At 50.0% G+C, this 19031-nt stretch overlaps 1 protein-coding gene across 4 annotated transcripts in view; it reads right to left on the minus strand.

Annotated features, from left to right (window-relative positions):
* The window catches only part of LOC118007281 (myelin transcription factor 1-like protein), a 138606-nt gene that overhangs the window by 52499 nt on the left and 67076 nt on the right, over positions 1-19031 (minus strand). For all 4 annotated transcript variants that reach the window (XM_035000279.1, XM_035000278.1, XM_035000280.1 and 1 more), the window contains exons 10-13: positions 18401-18648; positions 16080-16316; positions 13783-13904; positions 12845-12913 (exon numbers count right to left, since the gene is read on the minus strand). In XM_035000279.1, the coding sequence (XP_034856170.1) occupies positions 12845-12913; positions 13783-13904; positions 16080-16316; positions 18401-18648 (676 nt within the window). The remainder of the gene's footprint in view (positions 1-12844; positions 12914-13782; positions 13905-16079; positions 16317-18400; positions 18649-19031) is intronic.

Consider the following 19031-nt stretch of genomic DNA (forward strand, 5'->3'; position numbering starts at 1 on the left):
AGTTTTTGTTCTAAGAAGAGTTTTAAATGTGCTCAAGTGCCTGTAAATAGATATAAAAGCGAAGATGGCAGGTGATGCTCCCAGTCAGCGCTGGGATCCTCGGCTGTAAAGTGGGGCCGGAGGTGTGGTGTTCCCTCTGGTACTTGCTCAGTCATCAGACAGTCCTGGTTCAGGTGACGGCGCCTGGGTCGGGCAGCAGAACAAGGCTGGAGCCGGGTCATTCTGCACCTGCCGCCATGGTTGCACCTCTGTGTGGCGCGGGGGGATCGACTTCACGTGCCTGGAGCAGCGGAGAGCCGATGCCACTCACTGAGGCGGTGGCCGTCCGCCACTCTGCCCTACGCGAGGGGACGTCCTAAAGCTCACGCCCACCATCACCTCCTTTCCACCCAGGGCAGTAGAGTTTCCAAACTCACTCATTCCCGGTGAGCTCGCCCAATCCCCTCCCTTCACAAGGGGGGGAACTGGAGGTCAGAGAAGGCCACCCGCTACCCCCGCTGATCAGCGCTGACCCCACTCCACAGCCTCCCTTCAGATTCAGGGGCTCCTCTCATGGTTGTGTTGTACAAGCACATGATTCGGACTCATTCATTAAATCCTTTACTTGACGGCTTGTCTCCCCAGTGACGTGCAAATGCCCGTGGACTCTGTGACCTGGGTCACACTCTCATGGAGCCTCTTTCTCAGGCATGGCAGAGGTGACCAAATATCCACAGCGTGATAGGATACGGTCACTGCAGGAAGCAGCCAGTGCATCCCGGGATCGTGGGGCCGAAGCGCTATGATCAGTGGGGGGTCCGGGAGCTCTGGGATGACCTCATGCTGTGGGTGGGCTTCAGTGGACAGAAGGTCAAGGAAGTCATCCCAAGGGAATGCGCCTGTGCCCATAAGGGTCACGTAATTTTTGTACCATGAACTGTGCATGTGTTTTAAAATGGTTATTTTAGGAATTGAGGGATCTGCAGTTAAGGTCTCTGAAGCCTCAGGGTGCAACAGTCTCATGTCTATGACTGTGGCCTCTCCTTCCTATTAAAGGTAAGACCAAGGCGCTTCTCCCACGGAAAGGCACAGCTCCCCGAAGTGCCCCAGCGTCCCTGCGTGTCCAGCAGCGTAGGCAGCATCATGGGGAGCCTGGGCACACCTCCTTGCGGCCGTCAGGGGAAGCACCCTGCTCCGAAGCCAAACACTCTTCATGGAGGACGTTCATTTTCACTCTTTCTTGACCTCCTACCAATGCATCCCCTGAGCCTCAGCCTGATGGGTCCAAGGATTCCCTCCCGAAGGAGGATGCTGGCCCTTATCTCTGTGTCCCACCTCTTCCATGACGTTGTACAGAAAACACATCCCTGGAATTCTGCCTCGATCCCCAGGATCAAGTCAGGGGTACAACTGTGATTTTTGCAATATCATTCAGTGCAAATGCACCATTTTGGTGAGGTTTGCGGGGGGCCGACACTGTCGATAACCTGACAGTCTCTTACGCTACCCCATTGTCGGGGGCATTCCATGACGGCGAGAAGGAGGGATCCTCGACTCTGGGGTCAGGGGCACATTTGGAGGGAACATATTTGTGACAGGGGTTTCCCATCTTGTAACCATGTTCATTTGCAGGAAGTAATCAGGTTCTCCGCGACCCGCCTTGCCGAGACCCAGAAGCTGAGCTGTGGCCCCGTTTCAGGTGGGGTGGGAAGGGCTGTCCTATTTTCTTTGTCTGCACTCACTCCTGGAGACTGAGCTAGCCTTGAGGCTTTAATGCCATCCCTCCGTGGAAGACCTCTGGCCCCACCTCCCCAGGGCCCCAGGGCCATGCAACTTTCCACACCCCACATGGGCACCCGGTCAGCCCCCCAGACACAATTCCCAGTCGGCACGCCCCAGGGTTCCCTGAGAATCGCCCCTCCTGCAGCTGCCCGTTTTAAGAGAGGGCAGCCACTGGGCACCTCGATGGGTCTCACGCCCATGTTCATGCCCTCAGCCCATGTCCTACTCCTCCTGTAAACCCTGCTGTTCTGCTGACAAAACATGCCGAATCTGGCTACTTCTCATTCCCCTCTGCTCCTGACAGGCACCGCTGCGTTGCCTCCAGCCCCGCCCGCCTTCGAGACCTCCCGACCGCCCTCCCCGCCCTCCCCGCCCTCCCTGCCCTTCTGCCTCGCGGCAAGCATCCCCTACACGGGAACTGGAGGGCCTGTAAGCACATGTCCCATGCTGTCACTGTTGTGCTCGGAGCCCCTCCTACTCAGAATAGAAGGCAGAGTCCTGCCAGGTCCTCTGAGCCCTGTGGGATCTGCCCCCTGCAGCTCTGCTTCACACTCCAGAACTTTCCTCCGCTGACCTCCCTGGCGTCCCTCTAAGTGTGTAGGGCCTGTGCTCCCGCCTTCCCCAGGTATCGGCACCAGAGAGGCACGGGGACTTGGTTTGTTGGCTACATGCCGGACACTAGAGTCGTGGTCCCACGCCGCAGGGGTTCACGTGCAGATCACCGCGAACCCCAGACCTGTGCCTGTTGTCATTTTTTAAAGCTTAGATTAGAATCCTCGCATTATTATTTCTATAAAATAAACTACAGACACGTGGACAACACCAGCCCACTTGACAAAGCACCTTCACTCTTCCACCCGCGTATGATGATCTCGACTCTGTGAGGGGTCTGCCCTTGTCCCAGCTCACAGGGGAAGAGCACCCTGGTGGGCTGTGCTCGCATCCGGCGTCTGGGTTCCCGGGGCCGGGGCTTTGTTGCTGCTTTGTTTGTTGAACGGAAGCTACAGAAACACCTCCCCACCCCAGAAGCACTATGGGCTATTAAAGTAAGAGTACCCAACCCGCATGTTAAGCAAAAAAATCAGGCTTCAAGATCACAGGTAGATTGTGATTGATAAAAGCAGTAGAGAGATGAAGGACAAGTAATGTTTCTTTTCCCGGCTTTTTCAGTTTCGGGGGGCTTATATTTAAAAGTTCCTTGTCTTGTTAAGAGCACATTTGTTCCCTCTTAGATAGGAGGACACAAGTCCTCCAATAGAGGGTGATTTCATACATCATGTATATGTTCATCTTAAGAGAATGAGAGTAAGTCATAAACATCACCAGTATGTGAGCGCGGAAAGAGAAGATGACGAACACACTGGGGAGGGGGGTGAGAAATAGTCATTACCACGTCCACACGGGGACCCTGAGCAGGAAGGGTGTACGTCCAGGGCACATGGCCCCACGCCCTTGAGTGTGAAAGCAGAGGTGGAGGGCTCTCCGTCGGCCCGGAGAATGAAGAGTCACTAGAACAAGTCCTAGATTGTGGCAGGTGCATGATAATGACGTCTTCAGAAAGCAGACGTTAATGGTAATTGGAACCAGGGAAGGGCGGGAGCTCATCTCTGCATAGCAAGCTCTTCTCTGTAGGCAGGCTAATTAATCCATAAGCAAGTTTGAAAGAGAAATATTTAAGATACTAATGGCAAACAGGCTTCTAACAACTTTAAAGCTCCAAGTATTAATAATGTATATGCTAATTATGAGCCAGGTTTATTTAGTCACTAAAGAAGGTGGCCTAAGGATCTGTCTTCGATAACACCTGCTTAATCAAATTTGAATTTCTGTACAAGTTTGAAAGTAATAAAGTTGAATATATTTTTAAAATAACATAACAGACTTTCTACTAACTTATAATGAATGGTCCCAAACAGTGAGGTCCATGCAGGATGCCAGAACTCTATTCTGAAAACAGCTACCCTGCGAAATTTATATCATATTTAGTTTTCATCAGTCTACACATGATATTAGATTAAAAAAAAGAGGTCAGTATATAAATATAAAAAGATCACCCTACTTGTCCATGGCTTAATAATAAAATAAAAATGTTGAGTAACCAGATGTTAAAAAAATCATAGGCTTTTTAATTGTAGGAATAAAATATTCCTGAGTATTTATTAGAATGTGATGAAAATATATGTAAAGAACAATATAAATGGAGCCTGGGGTGCGATGTGGCAGTCGAATATGGACATCCACTTGATACCTGTGACTCCATTAGGGTTAACAAGCGGAACGCCACCAGAAGTCCATCTCCCCAGCCACAGAGGCGGTGCCGTGCCCGGGAGGCTCCGGTGGCTGTGGCTGGAGAGCGGACCGTGCGGGTCTAGAACATTTCCTCCACCCTGAAGAGTTCTGCTGGACAGCTCTGGCATACTCTTTCATAATGCCAAATTTTTAGAAACTATTTACAGTGAATGTTTTCTTAAAAAAAAAACAACAAAACAAAACCCAGGTAAGACTGAGATCTCTCAGGTCTTGACACTGTTCCAGTGTTCATGGACTACCTTTGAATGCAGACGGCATATCTCTGTGTCTTAACTGCCTGTAGAGAAAACTATTAAGCCCCGGTAGGATCTGGAGAGTTCCTACATAGAGACGACAAAATGGAATTCCCTAGTGCCAAGGACTGGCTCTTTCTATAAAACCATAACTGAAGAATACAAGAGCCGAGACCTGATTCCCCTTGAACTGTCCCTCCTGTAGGATCACAGATCAGGGTTTGGAATGAAGCCTCGGACCGGTGAGGTTGTGAGCTGTTCTGCTCCCTGGTCCCACCTCACTGCCTCGTCAGCCCTTCAAAGCCTGTCTTTCCAAGCAAGCAAGAAACCGAAGACAGTGGTTCTCTCTCCTGAAATTGCCAGGAAAAAAATGCCCTCCAAAATCCTTGTCAATAATTTCCCAAAGGGAACATCTACTTTATTTCCAATTTTGTTCATTTTGCTCCAGGGAACTATAAATTAGTGAAGTGTTTACTGAAATAAAACCTCAAATTTACAATTAAAGGCGGACGTAACCTAGTCTTTCTCAGCCAGAGGTTTTCCCCAAAGAAGCTGGCTTCTCATCCAGCTCAGGGTTTGGGGTTCTGGCACTAATGTGGGGCTCCCGTGAGGTTGAAGGGGGGTCCTCACTTAGAATCACCCCAGGGGAGCCAGGAAGGAGATGAAAATTAGACCATATTCCCAGTAATGACGAGAGGTCAAATTTAACTAGCTATAACATATGAAGAAGACTCAGATCATTTGATGTGCTTCATGAAAGGAAACATGTCTAGATTTGACCCCTGGCCTGACAACACAGACAACAACAAAATATATGTATTTGCAACATATGTGTGTGAATACATTAATAACATGTTATACATACATATATATGCACACATATTTAAAATACCTTTAAAACTGTAATATTAAAAATAGTAAGGAAAATAATTTTTCCTTTGTTCATATGCGCCAAATATGCTGTGTATTTTGTAAAGAGAAGTAACTAATCCAGAGGTAAAAACATACATTTGTTCAAAGGGTAGTTTTTGAGTGGTTTGTATTTTATCTTTGATTAGATGACAAATTACTCTTTGTTCAGAAATAGGCGGTATCATTCAGTGCTTCCTGATGCCTGATGAAATGTTTCATCATTTTCAGACTGGGGGAATGGAATGCTAAGGAAAATTTCATAGGAAAAAGTCTTCCTCATGGCCTTATTCTGGATGTAGAATACTCCCCAGGTTTGTCACAGTGAAACACATGAAAACCTCACAGCCAGCTCTGATTACCTCACACGTTACGGTCCACACTCGAGGAAGGATGCAGGGGTCCCGACTCTGGTCACACACACCACACCCATCGCCAACTCCCTGTAGCCAGGAGGACGGCAGACCAGGCAGGTCGAAGGCAAAACGAAACGTGGGTGCCAACGCACACCAGGACTCCACCCTCTCGTTACTGAGAAGGGTGCTGTCTCTCCCGGAGTGGGGTTTGCTGCCGCACTTGGTCCTGCCGTCCGAGCTGGCCCTCTGCCCCACGCTCGCTCTGTCTCCCGTCCGAGGCCACGAGACCCTCCCTGCTGGTCCCCTGCCGGGCCGCTCCACCCCCACCACCCGTGTGGGCTCTTTGCTTCCCTCCCACCCGGATGCTCTGGATGGAACATTTTTCTTCTCTTTTTGGTCTTAAAAGACCGACTTGGAGTTCCTTGAGGGCAGACACTGATTACAGGTTTTTCAATAAATACATGACTGAATGAAACAGCCCGGCTCATGGTTTCCTGAAAATGTCACAGTTTGTGCATCCACCTGGGAGCTTAGGGAGTGTCCAGATTGCCCCTCTCCGAAGGGCCGTGCGACGTGGGCACAGAGGTGTGTGCATTAAACACCCAAGTGTGACAACTGAATGCAACACACACACACACACACACACACATACACACACCCTGTAGGGACAGCCAGCTAGAAAGGAGCACACAAGTTCCATAGGCTGTGGACCGGCCCCCCAGGCCCCCTCACCCGCACGACCGGCCCCCCAGGCCCCCTCACCGGCATGACCAGCCCCCAGAGCCCCTCACCGGCACAACCGGCCCCCCAGGCCCCATCACCCGCACGACCGGCCCCCCAGACCCCCTCATCGGCACGACTGGCGGGACCGGCCCCCCAGACCCCCTCACTGGCACGACCGGCGGGACCAGCCCTCCAGACCCCCTCACCGGCTCGACTGGCGGAACCGGCCCCCCACGCCCCCTCACTGGCTCGGCCTTTGGACGCGTGAAGTCCTCCTAAGCTAGAGGCTTGCTGACATTGGAGTGAATTAAAGTTCTTATTTCCAGGACATCATAAAAAGGAACAGATACAAAGTCATTCAGAAAATGTTCAATTAACTTGTACATTCTCCTCTGAATTCTGGTTAATCTTTTCACAAAATCCAACATTTTAAAGAGAGCTGTGGGATTTGTGTGTGTTGGTCTAGTTAATAATAACACTTACTGAATGTCTACTGTACCTGCTCCTGGGACGTCCCATCTCACGGGTGAGGACCCTGAGGCCCACGGGGTTTAACGGTGCCCCCCTCTGGCTGGACTCCGCTCTTTACCGTATTTTGCACGGAGAACTTACTCATGAAAAGCAGAGTGTCTAGATTACGAAACTTAAGTCTATACCTGCTGCCTTCTTTTGATGACCTAAGCCTGATTTTTGACTCTGAATTCCTCTGTAACCTGCACCGTAACTTGAAACATGCTGAGGCACAAACGGACGAAGACAGAACACCCAGACCACGGGTCACACACCGCCGGGGGACCCCACGTGTGCTTCTGGAAAGCACAGATCACTTTACAAAGCGAAGTAGACGCTGAAGTTTGCTTTTGGCTTTGCTTTTGGTCGGTTTGTGTGTGGATATACTGAGGTGAAGTTGCTACAATGTAGCCCCAAATCCGAACGCCTGGGATTCCCGCTTAATAATGTGGGTGTAATGCTGACCACCAGGAGGAGGGGGCTCATCGCAAGGACTGAGCTAACGCCACCACCGGCCGAGGACGTGGGTTAGTGAGGCTTACCCCACGATGCTCACTGTGGTGCCCTCAGGGCTCCAGAGACAGAGGGAAGCAAAGGCTTTTCTGGTTACCCTTCCCCGTGCGTGAGAGTCGCCGTGAGCCGGGACCTGAGTAGCACAGCTTCCTGTGCCTGCAATTCGTGTGTGTTCACCCATGTATGTTCATGCTTGTGTGTTCATCCCTGTGTATTCACCCATGTGTTCATCCACGTGTATGTTCATCCATGTGGTGCATGTTCATCAGTGCGCTCACATGTGTGTTCATCCGTGGTGTATGTTCATATGTGTTCACCCATGTGTTCACCCATGTGTGTTCATCCATGTGTGTCCATCCCTATGTTCATCCATATGTGTTCATCCCTGGGTTCATCCATGTGTATGTTCATCCTTGTGGTGTATGTTCATCAGTGTGGGTTCATTCACATATGTGTCCATCTGTGTGTATATGTTCATCCCTATGTGTTCATTGGTGTGTGTTCATCCATGTGTTCACCTGTGTGTAGTTCATCCACGTAGTGTATGTTCACCAGTGTGTGTTTATGCACATGTGTTATCCATGTGTGTTCACCCATGTGTGTGCTTATCTGCATGTATGTTCATCCATGTGTGTGTCCATGTGTTTTCATCCATGTGCATGCTCATCGGTGTGCATGTTCATCCATGTGTGTATGTACATCAGTGTGTGTTCATCCTTGTGTGTGTTACGTTCATCTGTCTCTGTGTTCATCTGTGTGTATGTTCATCCATGTGTGTTGTGTGCTTGTATGTTGACTGGAGTCATCCTCAAACATTCTCATTTTAGAAGTTTAGCTTTACTCTGCTTACCTGTATTTCTTATATTTAACTTATTTTAAATCAGTTCTACTTATTATGATAAAATAAAAAATCTATGTGCAACAAAATGTATTTCTTAGGGTATTTTAAAAACACTCTGTGGCGCAGACCTCATAAACCTCCTATGGTTGTTGCACCCTAAGTGCTGAGGTAGGTTCTCTGGGGGGGGTTGTGGGATGTGGGCTAGCGGTCCCCGGCCGGTCGCCAGCACAGGCCCGGGTGGGCTGTGAGCAAACACTGCATCCTGGGAGAATGGGAGAGCTGCTGTGTATCTCGCTGCCGGCAACACCGCGCCTCCCAATCTCCAGCACCAGGCTCGCCCATGGCACTACTGATCTGTGGAGGTACTGTGGTGTGTGGAGAAGGCCCTCAGCCCCTGATGGCCTGTAGGTCTACGCTGAGCCGCCCAACCACCCATCCCTCAGTGTCCACACCCAGAAAATGGGCCTAACCCTTCCCACGCTTCTCTCCGAAGAGACAGCGTGTGTGGAGGCCCCTTGTGAACTGCCTTTACCCCCCCACCCCGAGTGACTCCCGCACCTGCTTCCCAGCCACATGTATTCCAGCTCACACACCCGAGTTCTCAGCAGCTGGGACTGCTGCAGAACAAAATGAGCTTGGGAATGGAAACAAGGGGTCCCGGGAGCATTCTCTGAGGCGGGAGACGACCACCCTCCCGAGAAGCTGGACTCCCACGGCGGTTGCTGCTCCCCCAGATAAGGAAGCGTGCCCTCCACTAAAGGAGCCAGGCCCAAGTCGAGGGCGGCTGTCATTTAGCAAGGCCTGTGGATTTACTGTTGTAAACCGAGAAGGCGAGAGATTATAGAAATGAGGATTACGGGTAAGAACTGGTGCGTGGTAGACGTGGGTGAACTTCCTGCCCGGAGAACAATAGAGGCGGCAGGGTGAGCCGGCTCCAGGAGATCCTGGTCAATAATCCTCCCGCCGCCTAGCAAACTAAGCCCTAGCCAATTCTAGAAACACGTAGCTCTTAGAGCAAAGTAATAGCGGGGTCCAAGGTCAAAATTTTAATTCTTTGATTTAAATAAATGTAGCCAAGCTGAAAAAAAGAAGTTTTGTGGTATCTGAAGCTAACACTCCTCTAAGTCTCAGGTGAAAATGCCTAGGACAGAAGCCTGGAGGCTACAGAATCCACAGGAACACTCCCTAAAGGGCAGAGAGCCAAAACGTAGGGCCCCCACCACCCCCGCGGTGATGACACCCAAGTTCAAACGTCAAGAAGTAAAGGTGGAGGAGTCCTCCACAACTCCTTCTCCACACGGAGCTCACTAGTGGCAGGAACCGCGGCTGGGTAAGATAAAGAGCCGAATAATAAAGAGGTATCTAAATTTGGCCAACCAAAGTATAAATGGAAGCCAATTTGGGGGCCCATTTTTAGAGCTAATTGCCTCTGATTGAAATCGGCTTTGATTTGGCTTAAATTGGAGCCTCAGATGGCTAAAGCACCTACATCATGCCCATGTCTACAGTGATGGCGCATCTGGAAGCAGGAGAGCTCCTGGCAGGAGGATGCAGTTTCTCAAAAAAGAGGATGACAACGATGTGAGGTGACTGGCAAGCTCCTTCTGATGGTCCTTTCAGGTAATCTTAGCAAACGACATTTTTAGAGAAGAAACTTCCCTTGAGAGTCAGAGCCCTTGTTAGGCAGAGTTACTACAAAATCATTTTAATTTGAACAATTCTATCCACCACCCCCTCCCCCCTCGCCCCCCTCCCCCTCCCGCTAGCTTTTTGGCCTGGGGTCTCAGTGAATGTCACGGCTGGGAATCCTCAGGGCACGGGGGAGGAAGGTTCCAGGGACATGTATGTGACACAGGGCACATCAACCTGAAAGGGTCTGCACGCTGCATGGGCTTTCTTGCCCTGCGTCCCGCTTTGCGGGACGAGCCGCTGAACCGTGTTGTCTACAGCAGATGGGCCAGGGGCCAGGAAGGCAGTAGCTCCAGAGTTTGAATGGCATTCATATACACATTAAATTTTAATACATTTTCAGTTTACATATTGTACATCATTAGACATAAAATTACCCACTTCTTTTTATGAACATCCCAAATATGTTGACCTGGATAAGATCGGAGCAAAATGTTATCTCAGGAAGTTTAAGAGGTTTGAGGATCCGAGACCAAGAGTTTATCTGGCACAACTCATCTTTCCATGATCAAGAATGTCCCGCTAATGGCCAACTATCGAAATTCAGTGTCAAATGTGACAAGAGGAATGTTTCCAGAAAATTCCATAATAGAGGATTGCTTTTGGAGGTTATTGGGCCCCCCTGTCTAGTGTGTCTTTATGAAGAAGTAGAGATTCTTCACCTACAGTGAATAGTGTGATTTCACTCTGTCTGTCACATAAGCGGCTGCTGTAGCAGGGATTGACCAAACTTTGAGAACACTCTACGAGAAGGGCACGTGTGGGATTACTCGAGAGAAAGCAGCTGCACCTCAGCTTCATGGGCTCAACCTATGCTCCTATGCAGGAAAAACCACTTACAAGGCCTCCATGACTCAGGTTAAAGGTATTGAATAGAGGGGTCTCATCAATTAAAAGGTTAAAGGAAAACAAATATTGTAATCTATGGTTTCCTCTGTTTAGAAAGACTTAGCAAGTAAAAATCAGTCATTTAAATACTAGACTTTTTATAGCACACATTTAATTGGAACCCATAGTTTCGAAGCTTTGCCAATAACAATGGACCATTTCAGAAAATTGGTCAAGTTTAGATTTCTCAGAAAGGATCAATCAAAATGGGATTTACTTGTTTGCAAAGACAAGCTGACAAATGAGTATGGCTTTTCAATCAATCCCGATTAGGAAAAGGCCATTCCTCTCTGAAGATAAGGTCTCCCATCCAGGAAGAGGCAGGATGCAGAGAATGGACCCCTCCCCAGCACTGCCCTGGAGGATGTGAAGGCCAGCCACCTCCCTCTGAAGATGCGGATGGTGAGGACCATCGCACCATCTTCCAAGATGAAGGGAGAGAAGAAGAGAGTGCCGGAACCGGAGAAGTGGCAGCTCTGCTCGGAACTTCGGGTCAACATAACCTTCTAAGCCCAGAGTCAAGGGATGAAAACCAGCAACAACGAGACCCCTCAGAAAACTACTCTGGTCTCTGGGGGTGTTGAGACGCTAACCAGGGAGAAGCCGTCCTAGATACCAGTCATGCAAAGGCTATTTCTTGTTTACAGCTGGCCTGTTGGAACTGGATATGTGCCAAACTTTTGCAAAGTAGTCCTCATCAAGAAATTCAAAGGGAAGTTGCCACGGTCTGATGTGTTGGCCAAGTTCCAAGTGCAGTTAATCACGTTTTGATCATGAGGGAAGTATGGTTTTAAGCCATGAAAAAAGATGTCTTAACAAAGTGGGTTGAGTTGTTCTTGCTAAGTGTCCGTTTTGAGGTCCTAAACGCTATTTGTCCGTTAGGCACTGCGTGGATGACTCTATAGACTTTAAAACCGTTAAGTAAGAGGATGCCCTCCGGGTGTTTACACGCCATGAAGAAAATGCCAAGAGTCTTGTGATGCAAGGGCTAGTTCAGGAGGTCACTGAACATGAGCAGGTGATCTATGGCACTAGGGCCTTGGACAGGGATCCTGTAAAAAATGACATGATGTGAAACAGAGCCCTATACTCTGAGACAGCCCTGGTCTATTGCAGTGGGATGGGATGTAGGGTGGAATCCTTGGGAAAGGAATCAAATAGGGTCTCCAAGGAGCACTTTTTCTACATTGGAAATAAAGCAGTTTCCAAACGAAATGGAAGCCAAGCAGTTGGACGTGATGATATTTATAACATGTCGGGTAATTAAAAAATAATTATTTGGAGCTCTTGGTTCTCATTCTGTTGTGAAACTACTTTCAGGTCTCACCCTTCTTCCCTGACACACACCCTATATGTCCTCCGACTAGAGCACCAAAGGCTTTCATGCACTTTCTAGGACTTGTTCTGACTCCTTCCCAAACCCGTGTAGGAACTGGGTGTGGTTCTATATATACAAAGAAGAAAAACCTTAGTCTGGTGATATAAATGTAAGTGATCAGATTTATGCCTAAAATATAGAAAATGTTACAGGCACAGGAGAGCGGGAGAGCCAGTGGCTGGAGGGAAGAGTGTCTGAGTGCTGGTGGGTGCCTGGCTGTACCCGTCAGTGAGCCAGTGAACGGGACACGGTGCTGTCCTAGAGTATTTGCAACTATGACCGCAACATGCTTAGGGAATTAGCTGTCATCGTGGTGAGCTTTTGTCATTAATGCTATTTAAATGCCCATATTTTAAGTAATCATATGAACTACTGACTTCTAAAAAAAATACATTTTTTTACTTTTTAGGCTGCAATCACTTCCTGAAAGTTTGAGTACCTCTGTCCGGCTTCCCTTCCGTGTGCATGTGTATGAGGACAGAAACTACTGATGCTTTAGAAAATTCAGGATCGCAAGGCTATGGCATGAAAGCGCTAGAGACAAAGGAGAGGGAAGAGGCAGAGAGACTGTCCGGAAGGGTGACTGACGTCCCGAGGACCCGGGCGTGTGGGCTGCCGAGGTACTGCGTGCACAGCGGGTTTGCTTAAAGACACTTGTGTTTACACATGACACCTCCATTTTGTTACTCTAGGCGAACAGATCTTTAGAAGAACGATTGTCATGAAATCTTACTTGAGTTCTTGCGAGCTGGTGGCCAGCATGCTCCGAATGCTTCTGTCGGCGAGGGGGCAGCCCGACAGACTGTAAGACAGGCCAGAAGAGTCAGGTGAGTGCCGCCCCCACCGGCTTACGCTCCCGGACAAACACAACATACAACTGAAACTAAAAAGTTTAATGCAGAAAGTGATGGGGCAAGTGCTGTATATTGAATTTTTTTTTTGTATAATTAACTCTCTTCTTTGAAGAAGACGTGTCTGTTAATAAACAATTTTTGAAAAATAGCATAAAAATATTTGCACTCTTTGGTTTCAATGTTGGTGAGGAATTTTCCGAATCGTGGTAGTTTCCTTGCATATAAAAGACACTATACAACACGTACATCAGCATGCTTTTATAGGTCAACATAGAGCACTGAGAGGGTTGACACGTAATTCGACGTTTGTACTTTGACAGCATTGTTGAGGTAAGCTGAAAACAATAAATTGAAAAGACAGAATCCACCATGAGAAAAATGAAGTCACACCTTCTATGTGAGGCGTAATTACCAGTCACATGACCACTTCCATCACACCTTGGTGTTGGACATCTGCCACCAAACAAAAACAAAAACAGCCAAAATAGTAAGTATGTTTAAAAAAAAAAAAAAAAACCTTCAAGAAAGTTTCATTGTTTCCAGTTTAGCTGCAATGTCTGCAAGGGGATTTAGGTGCCCTGAGGGGAAGCTGCAAAACGCACGACCACATACGGCAGACGCGCCTCCATCACACAGAGCGTCCTGGGAGCAAGCGAGCCACGCGGGCCCCCGCTCCACGGAACCGGCAGCTCGAGACAGTTATGTGCTGCGGACGTCGCATGCTCAAACGGCAAGGCATGTACAGATCGGTCTTTAAAAATAAGCCAAAGGAAGGGAGGTTAGGAAGGGCAGCTGTTTCACCTCGAGGTATGCTTACGTTATTAAGTCCTTCTTGCTCTCCTTGCACTGGGGGTACTTGGGCTTGGGGCTGGGGATGGTCACCTCTCCTGGGTACCTTCTCTCCTCCAGAGCCTCCTGGAATGGGTCCAAGTCTTCCGGCTGCAGGCAAAACACAGCTTCAGGGCCGCACAGGGGACAGCGCCCCACACAGACCACAGACGCGGCCCCCAGAGGGCCGGCCGCCTCTGCACTGTCCTCCTCTTCCAACACCCTGTGCCTTTAAAATCATTCCCCATCTTTGTCCTGGTGAAGCCCCTTCTGAAAGTGCAAAGCTGGACGCTGTTCCAAGAGCATCTTTTTCAGAATGGACCTTAGTTTCTCATCAACTGTTCTAAACTTCTAAGTTCATCCCTGTCAGTGGGCAGGGCCTTAGTCAGTATTTCTGTGGGGGTACTTATAAGGGGAACAGACAACTGGTTTGGAAACCAGAGACACCGTTTCTTGGTTGGTCTTTCTGATTCAGTGTCCGGGAAGCACCTGCTGGTGTTACAATACTCTTACCCAACGCTGACCTGCAAAGCTCAACCACGAACCTTAGAGGCCTTTTAGAATGAGGCTTTTACCAGCCACCGGGGAGCATTCTGCATGTGTGCCTTAGGGCCCAAGGCAAGGGAAGACCGTCTGAGCTTAATGTTGTAGCTCTCAATTATTCTTATGCAGCATTTCCTTTTTTAATAGGAAGTGTCAACTCTGGTTAAGTGGGTCCCAGTGCAGTAACTAAGGAACTCCTATAGATGGTGATACTCAGCAGATGTGTCTCCTGAAGGCAGGAGAGCATTTCTGACTTGGGAGACAGTCTGTATGATGAAAATACTTCTGTCGATTTATGAGAGCTTAATTTTAATTAAAATAAAATCAGAGACTCAACCACCATGCCTTATTTGGTAGCAATGACTTAACACTATAGGAGAGAAAAGAATACTTTGGAATTTACCTTGCCACTTAGATTCTATTCTTTTGCAATGCCTGGATACTTAAATCAATTTGAAGAATAAAGATAATAGGCTTTAACATGTAATGGCCTTATAACCAGGTGCCTTTCCTGCCAATTCCTACAAATAGCTAATGTTTCCTTTTTCTGCCCTTCCTTGTTTCTGTAAAAAGCTATTGCTTTGATGGTGGTCTCCCTATTGTATTCAAAAAGGATTTTCATTTTTCAGTGAATAAAGAAGGTGTCATAATTTTCAGAATTGAACACAGGAGAAAAAGCCAGTACAATAAAGAACAACCTTTTCTTCATTTTCTTTTCTTAGCCTAGAGGATATTTTAACTATTTTAGCAACTTGAATGTGAACATTGTAACTACAGGTGACCCCCACTTTTCGAAAGCTCACGATACATGCCACTTTGCTCTTTTGAAAGACCTGCTTTTGCTAAGAAAGAAACCCAAAGAGGATTTTTGCTTTTACAAAAAAAAGTCAAGAAGCACAAACAGTGTTCAGTGCTGGTTTTGTGGTTTTGCGGCAAGCTGTGGGAGCACGGGGGCACCCTGAGCATCCAGAGTGGCCCCGCCACGCGCCTGCCCCCGAAACCATGCTCAGCCTCTCAGCATCGAGCTCCAGAGCTCTGCGCTGTGTCTGAGAGCATCTGGGCTTGGTCTCAGGTTATCTGTGCATCCGTTAGCAAGGTGTGTCCTAAGGTTCAGAAAATCAAAACCTGAGAGGTGATTTTTGGGGTCTGGGAACACTCAAAATATTTTCTACATAAATTAATTAATCACACCATTTAGCTTAGGAGGGTTTCCACAGGAAAGCTCTATTTTCGGATCACAGGGGAGATCTTCACTTCAAAAATATGTTCTTGACATTGGTTGTTTGGTAATATTGTGCTCAACAAAGATTTAGGTGATAGTGCTAAAATGGTTTTTTTCAGGGCTGGAGTACATTCTTCTGAATATTTTGGGTTTCTCTGAGAACAGACACTATCTTTAGCTTCAAAGGGCTAGCTAATTAAAAGCTCATAGTTAACCATTTAAGTATTGAAGATGTCATAATTCCCTATCTGCAAGGAGAATCATGCCTTATATCAATATGTCACCCAGGAAAACGGACTGGCTTGCTGTCTATATATTTTCTTAGAGAAATCACAGGTAACAAAACACACTTGTTAGAAAATAAAATTCATCATTGAAAAGAGTCTGTGGTTTGTTTTACCTAATCAGCGTTAGTGACAAATCTCTCCCTGGTCAGCCCTCGTCGGCTGAGGTCATACTAAGGGAGCCCACGGATGCCCACCCCCATGCCCCGAGCCGGCAGGCAGCGAGAGGGGACGTACAGGGACCTCGGCAGTGTCACCCCCGTCGGCCCTGCGAGGCTTCATCTTGGTGTAGTCCACGGGCAGCTCCCAGCAGTCGTCCTCTCCCAGCTGGAAGCACCGGCTGCCCATGACTGCCTGCTGCTGGGGGGACATGGGCTCCAGGGGCGTCAGGACCGGGCAGCAGCTCTCCCGTGGCCGTGGCTTGTTCATGCTGAGGTCCAGAGTCCCGTTCTCGTCCACCTCCATGTCAGGGTTCTGCTGGACAGAAAGACATGGTAACGACGCAGCCCCACCCCCAGCTGCAGCCCTGCCTTCAGCCAGTGCAGAATCCAAACGCAGATTCCTCCTGCGGTCTCCCGTGCATGGGCTCCCGAGGAGAGCAGAAGCGGTCCTTTGGGACATGTCTGCTGGCCCGTGCCTGGCCGCAACACTGGATGGCAGGTGCATGCGTCTATTCACCTGCTGATGACTATAATCGGTCTATCCATCTGTCTCTTACCTATCCATCTCACATATCTACCGTGTATTTACCACCATCTTTATCTTCTTTTCTCTGCAATACATCTCCTGCTTTTAGAAATAAGCCTCACCAGAAGAAAATCAAACGAGTGCCTAATCTCAACTCTATTCCAGCTCAAATAACGTTTAAGAGATCAGAGATAGATGTGTGTTTATGCTTAACAATCGTCTTTCAGTTTCACTGATGCGGATACTTCGAGAAGGGGAGAGGGGGGAACAGACGAGGCAGAGGCACGGCAGGGTGAAGGAGAAGCAGCCAGAATTCACTTTGCACACGAAATCCTGTGATGAAGAGTGTTTTCTGTTTTAAGGGAGGGGGGTGTGCAATCACAGTTCAGGCAGTGAGTACGGTCTGACTACTCTGTGCTTCAGCAAACGTGCAATTCAGCCTACTGGCTTAAAACAATAAAGCGGTACTGGGTGACTTTTTTGTTGTTGTTGTTTGTTTGTTTGTTTTTAAATGATGCTCTCAAACAGATAAAGAAGTCTTCAGAGCTCGCCTCTCAGGAGGAGGGAGGCAAGGAAGGACACATGGAGGACAAGGCAGGAAATACTGCGAACAGCCCTCCACTTCTGTTCCCGGAGAGTTACAGTTTCTCGAGCAAAAATTTGATCTCAGAGCTGGCATGAAAGTTGCTGCCTCCCCAAATGTCTAGCAGCTCCCTCCTCTGGATGTAACAGCAGAGGGCAGCTGCTGGGGATGGAAGCCCCACGCAGGCTCTTAGCCTGAGACATGACAGAGCATTATTCTGCCTGAGCTCCTCCGGTCAGGGAGCACGCCTGCTTTCAAGCTCTCACACTCATTTAGCCTGCGTCACGTTGGACGTAATTATCTCAGTCTTGGCTTTAATAAAGTGAAGGAAAAATGGGAAGGGGTTGCTTTCTTTTTTTCCCTTGCCACAGAAGCTCTTCCATGCTAGCCTTGGATTTTAGCGGCCCTGACCACCACGAAATTGCATGCCCCTGACATGTCTCTAAAAATCTAGGAACAAAAATATTAATGGAAAAGAAAGCAGGTGCATAGCACACAATGCCTGACCTTTCTCCATTCATACAAATTACAATTACTTAGAACAAGTAATGAGCTTGTTGTGAGGCTGTGAGCTCCTCGTGCCCACGGCCAGGCAGCTCTGGAAATGCAGTCCCTCTGTTTTCTGGCGAGGAGGTGAGGGACCAGGTCTGGCTGCCCACACGCCCCCTGAGCTCACAGGCCATGCGCCCCACCGGCGGCCCTGACCCCCTGGCGGCCCCAGCGGGGCAGCTCCCTCCCGCTCTGACCCGCTGTCCGGCTCCCGCTGAAGCAACGAGTCCATTCACAGAAAAGCGAGGCAGAGGCCTCCACAGACCCGGACGCCGGGTCAGCGCCCCTGAGGTTTCTGGACTAGCGAGAGCTGGCCAGAATGGCGTGACAGTCGGGCGGACATCGGCTTCCTACTTTTTGTTCCCCAACACTGAGCGACCAGCTGGGAGCTGGGGGCCGCCCTGCGCTTTGCTCGACAGCGGGGCCACGCGCCCCCCTCGTGCTTGGGGTTCCGGGCGCCCGCGGCTGTCCGAGCCGCCCTCCGAGGCTCCCCGAGGGCTCCGGCTGTGCTCTGTTTACAGAAGCGACCCTGGATCTGAGGAGCAGGGGCCCCCACGTCTTCTCCCCCAGGCCCGGCAACAGCCCCGGCTACAAGCCCGGCGTCCGGGCGGGACGCTCCCCGCACAGCCGCGCTCGCGGCCCGGCGGCAGGTGCGCCCGGGGGCGCCCGCCGAATGCCCGCGCGGGGGCTCGGTTCTGCGGGCCGTGGGCTCGGGACCACCCCCCGGGCCCGGGCGTACCCGCGCGGCGCACAGGTCCTGCGGCTTGGTGGACAGGTTCTGCGGCATCTCGCGGCAGCGCGTGGACAGGTTGAGGATGGCCGTGGCGGCCATGTGCGCCGCCTCCACGTCGTGCGCGTAGTCGAAGCTGCTCTTGCTGCACGTGCTGCTCGCGCTGCTGCCACCCCCGCAGCTCATGTTGCTGCTGCTGGGCGCGTAGCTGCTGGTGCTGCTGCTGCTGGGGCTGGCGTTCTTGCAGTACCGCTTTGCTGGGGAGACACGGGCACGGCGATGACCCGGGCCCCCGCGCCGCCGCCCCGCGGCCCGCGCCCCGCGCCCACACCGCGCCCGCCCACCAGCCCCAGGACACGCGCGTCCCGGCGGGGAGCGGGCGCGCGCTGGCCGCCCGGCCAGCGGGGTGTTGGAGGGCCCACCCCCAATCTGTCTGAGGGCCATGCCTCATGAGGACTCGGCCGCCTGACTTGGGAACGGACAGGACCGCCAGCCTGCTCGGGGCCCCGGACGGCTCTCCCCATCGTGACTGCGCATCCGCTTGGCTCCGTGGCTCATGGTTAGAGCACTGGCCTCGTGACTGCGCATTTGCTTGGCTCTGTAGCTCAGGGGTTAGAGCCCTGGCCTCGTGACTGCGCAT

The sequence above is a fragment of the Mirounga leonina genome, unplaced genomic scaffold, assembly GCF_011800145.1.
Source record: "Mirounga leonina isolate KUSES-001 unplaced genomic scaffold, KU_Mleo_1.0 Mir_117, whole genome shotgun sequence".
NCBI lineage: Eukaryota > Metazoa > Chordata > Mammalia > Carnivora > Phocidae > Mirounga > Mirounga leonina.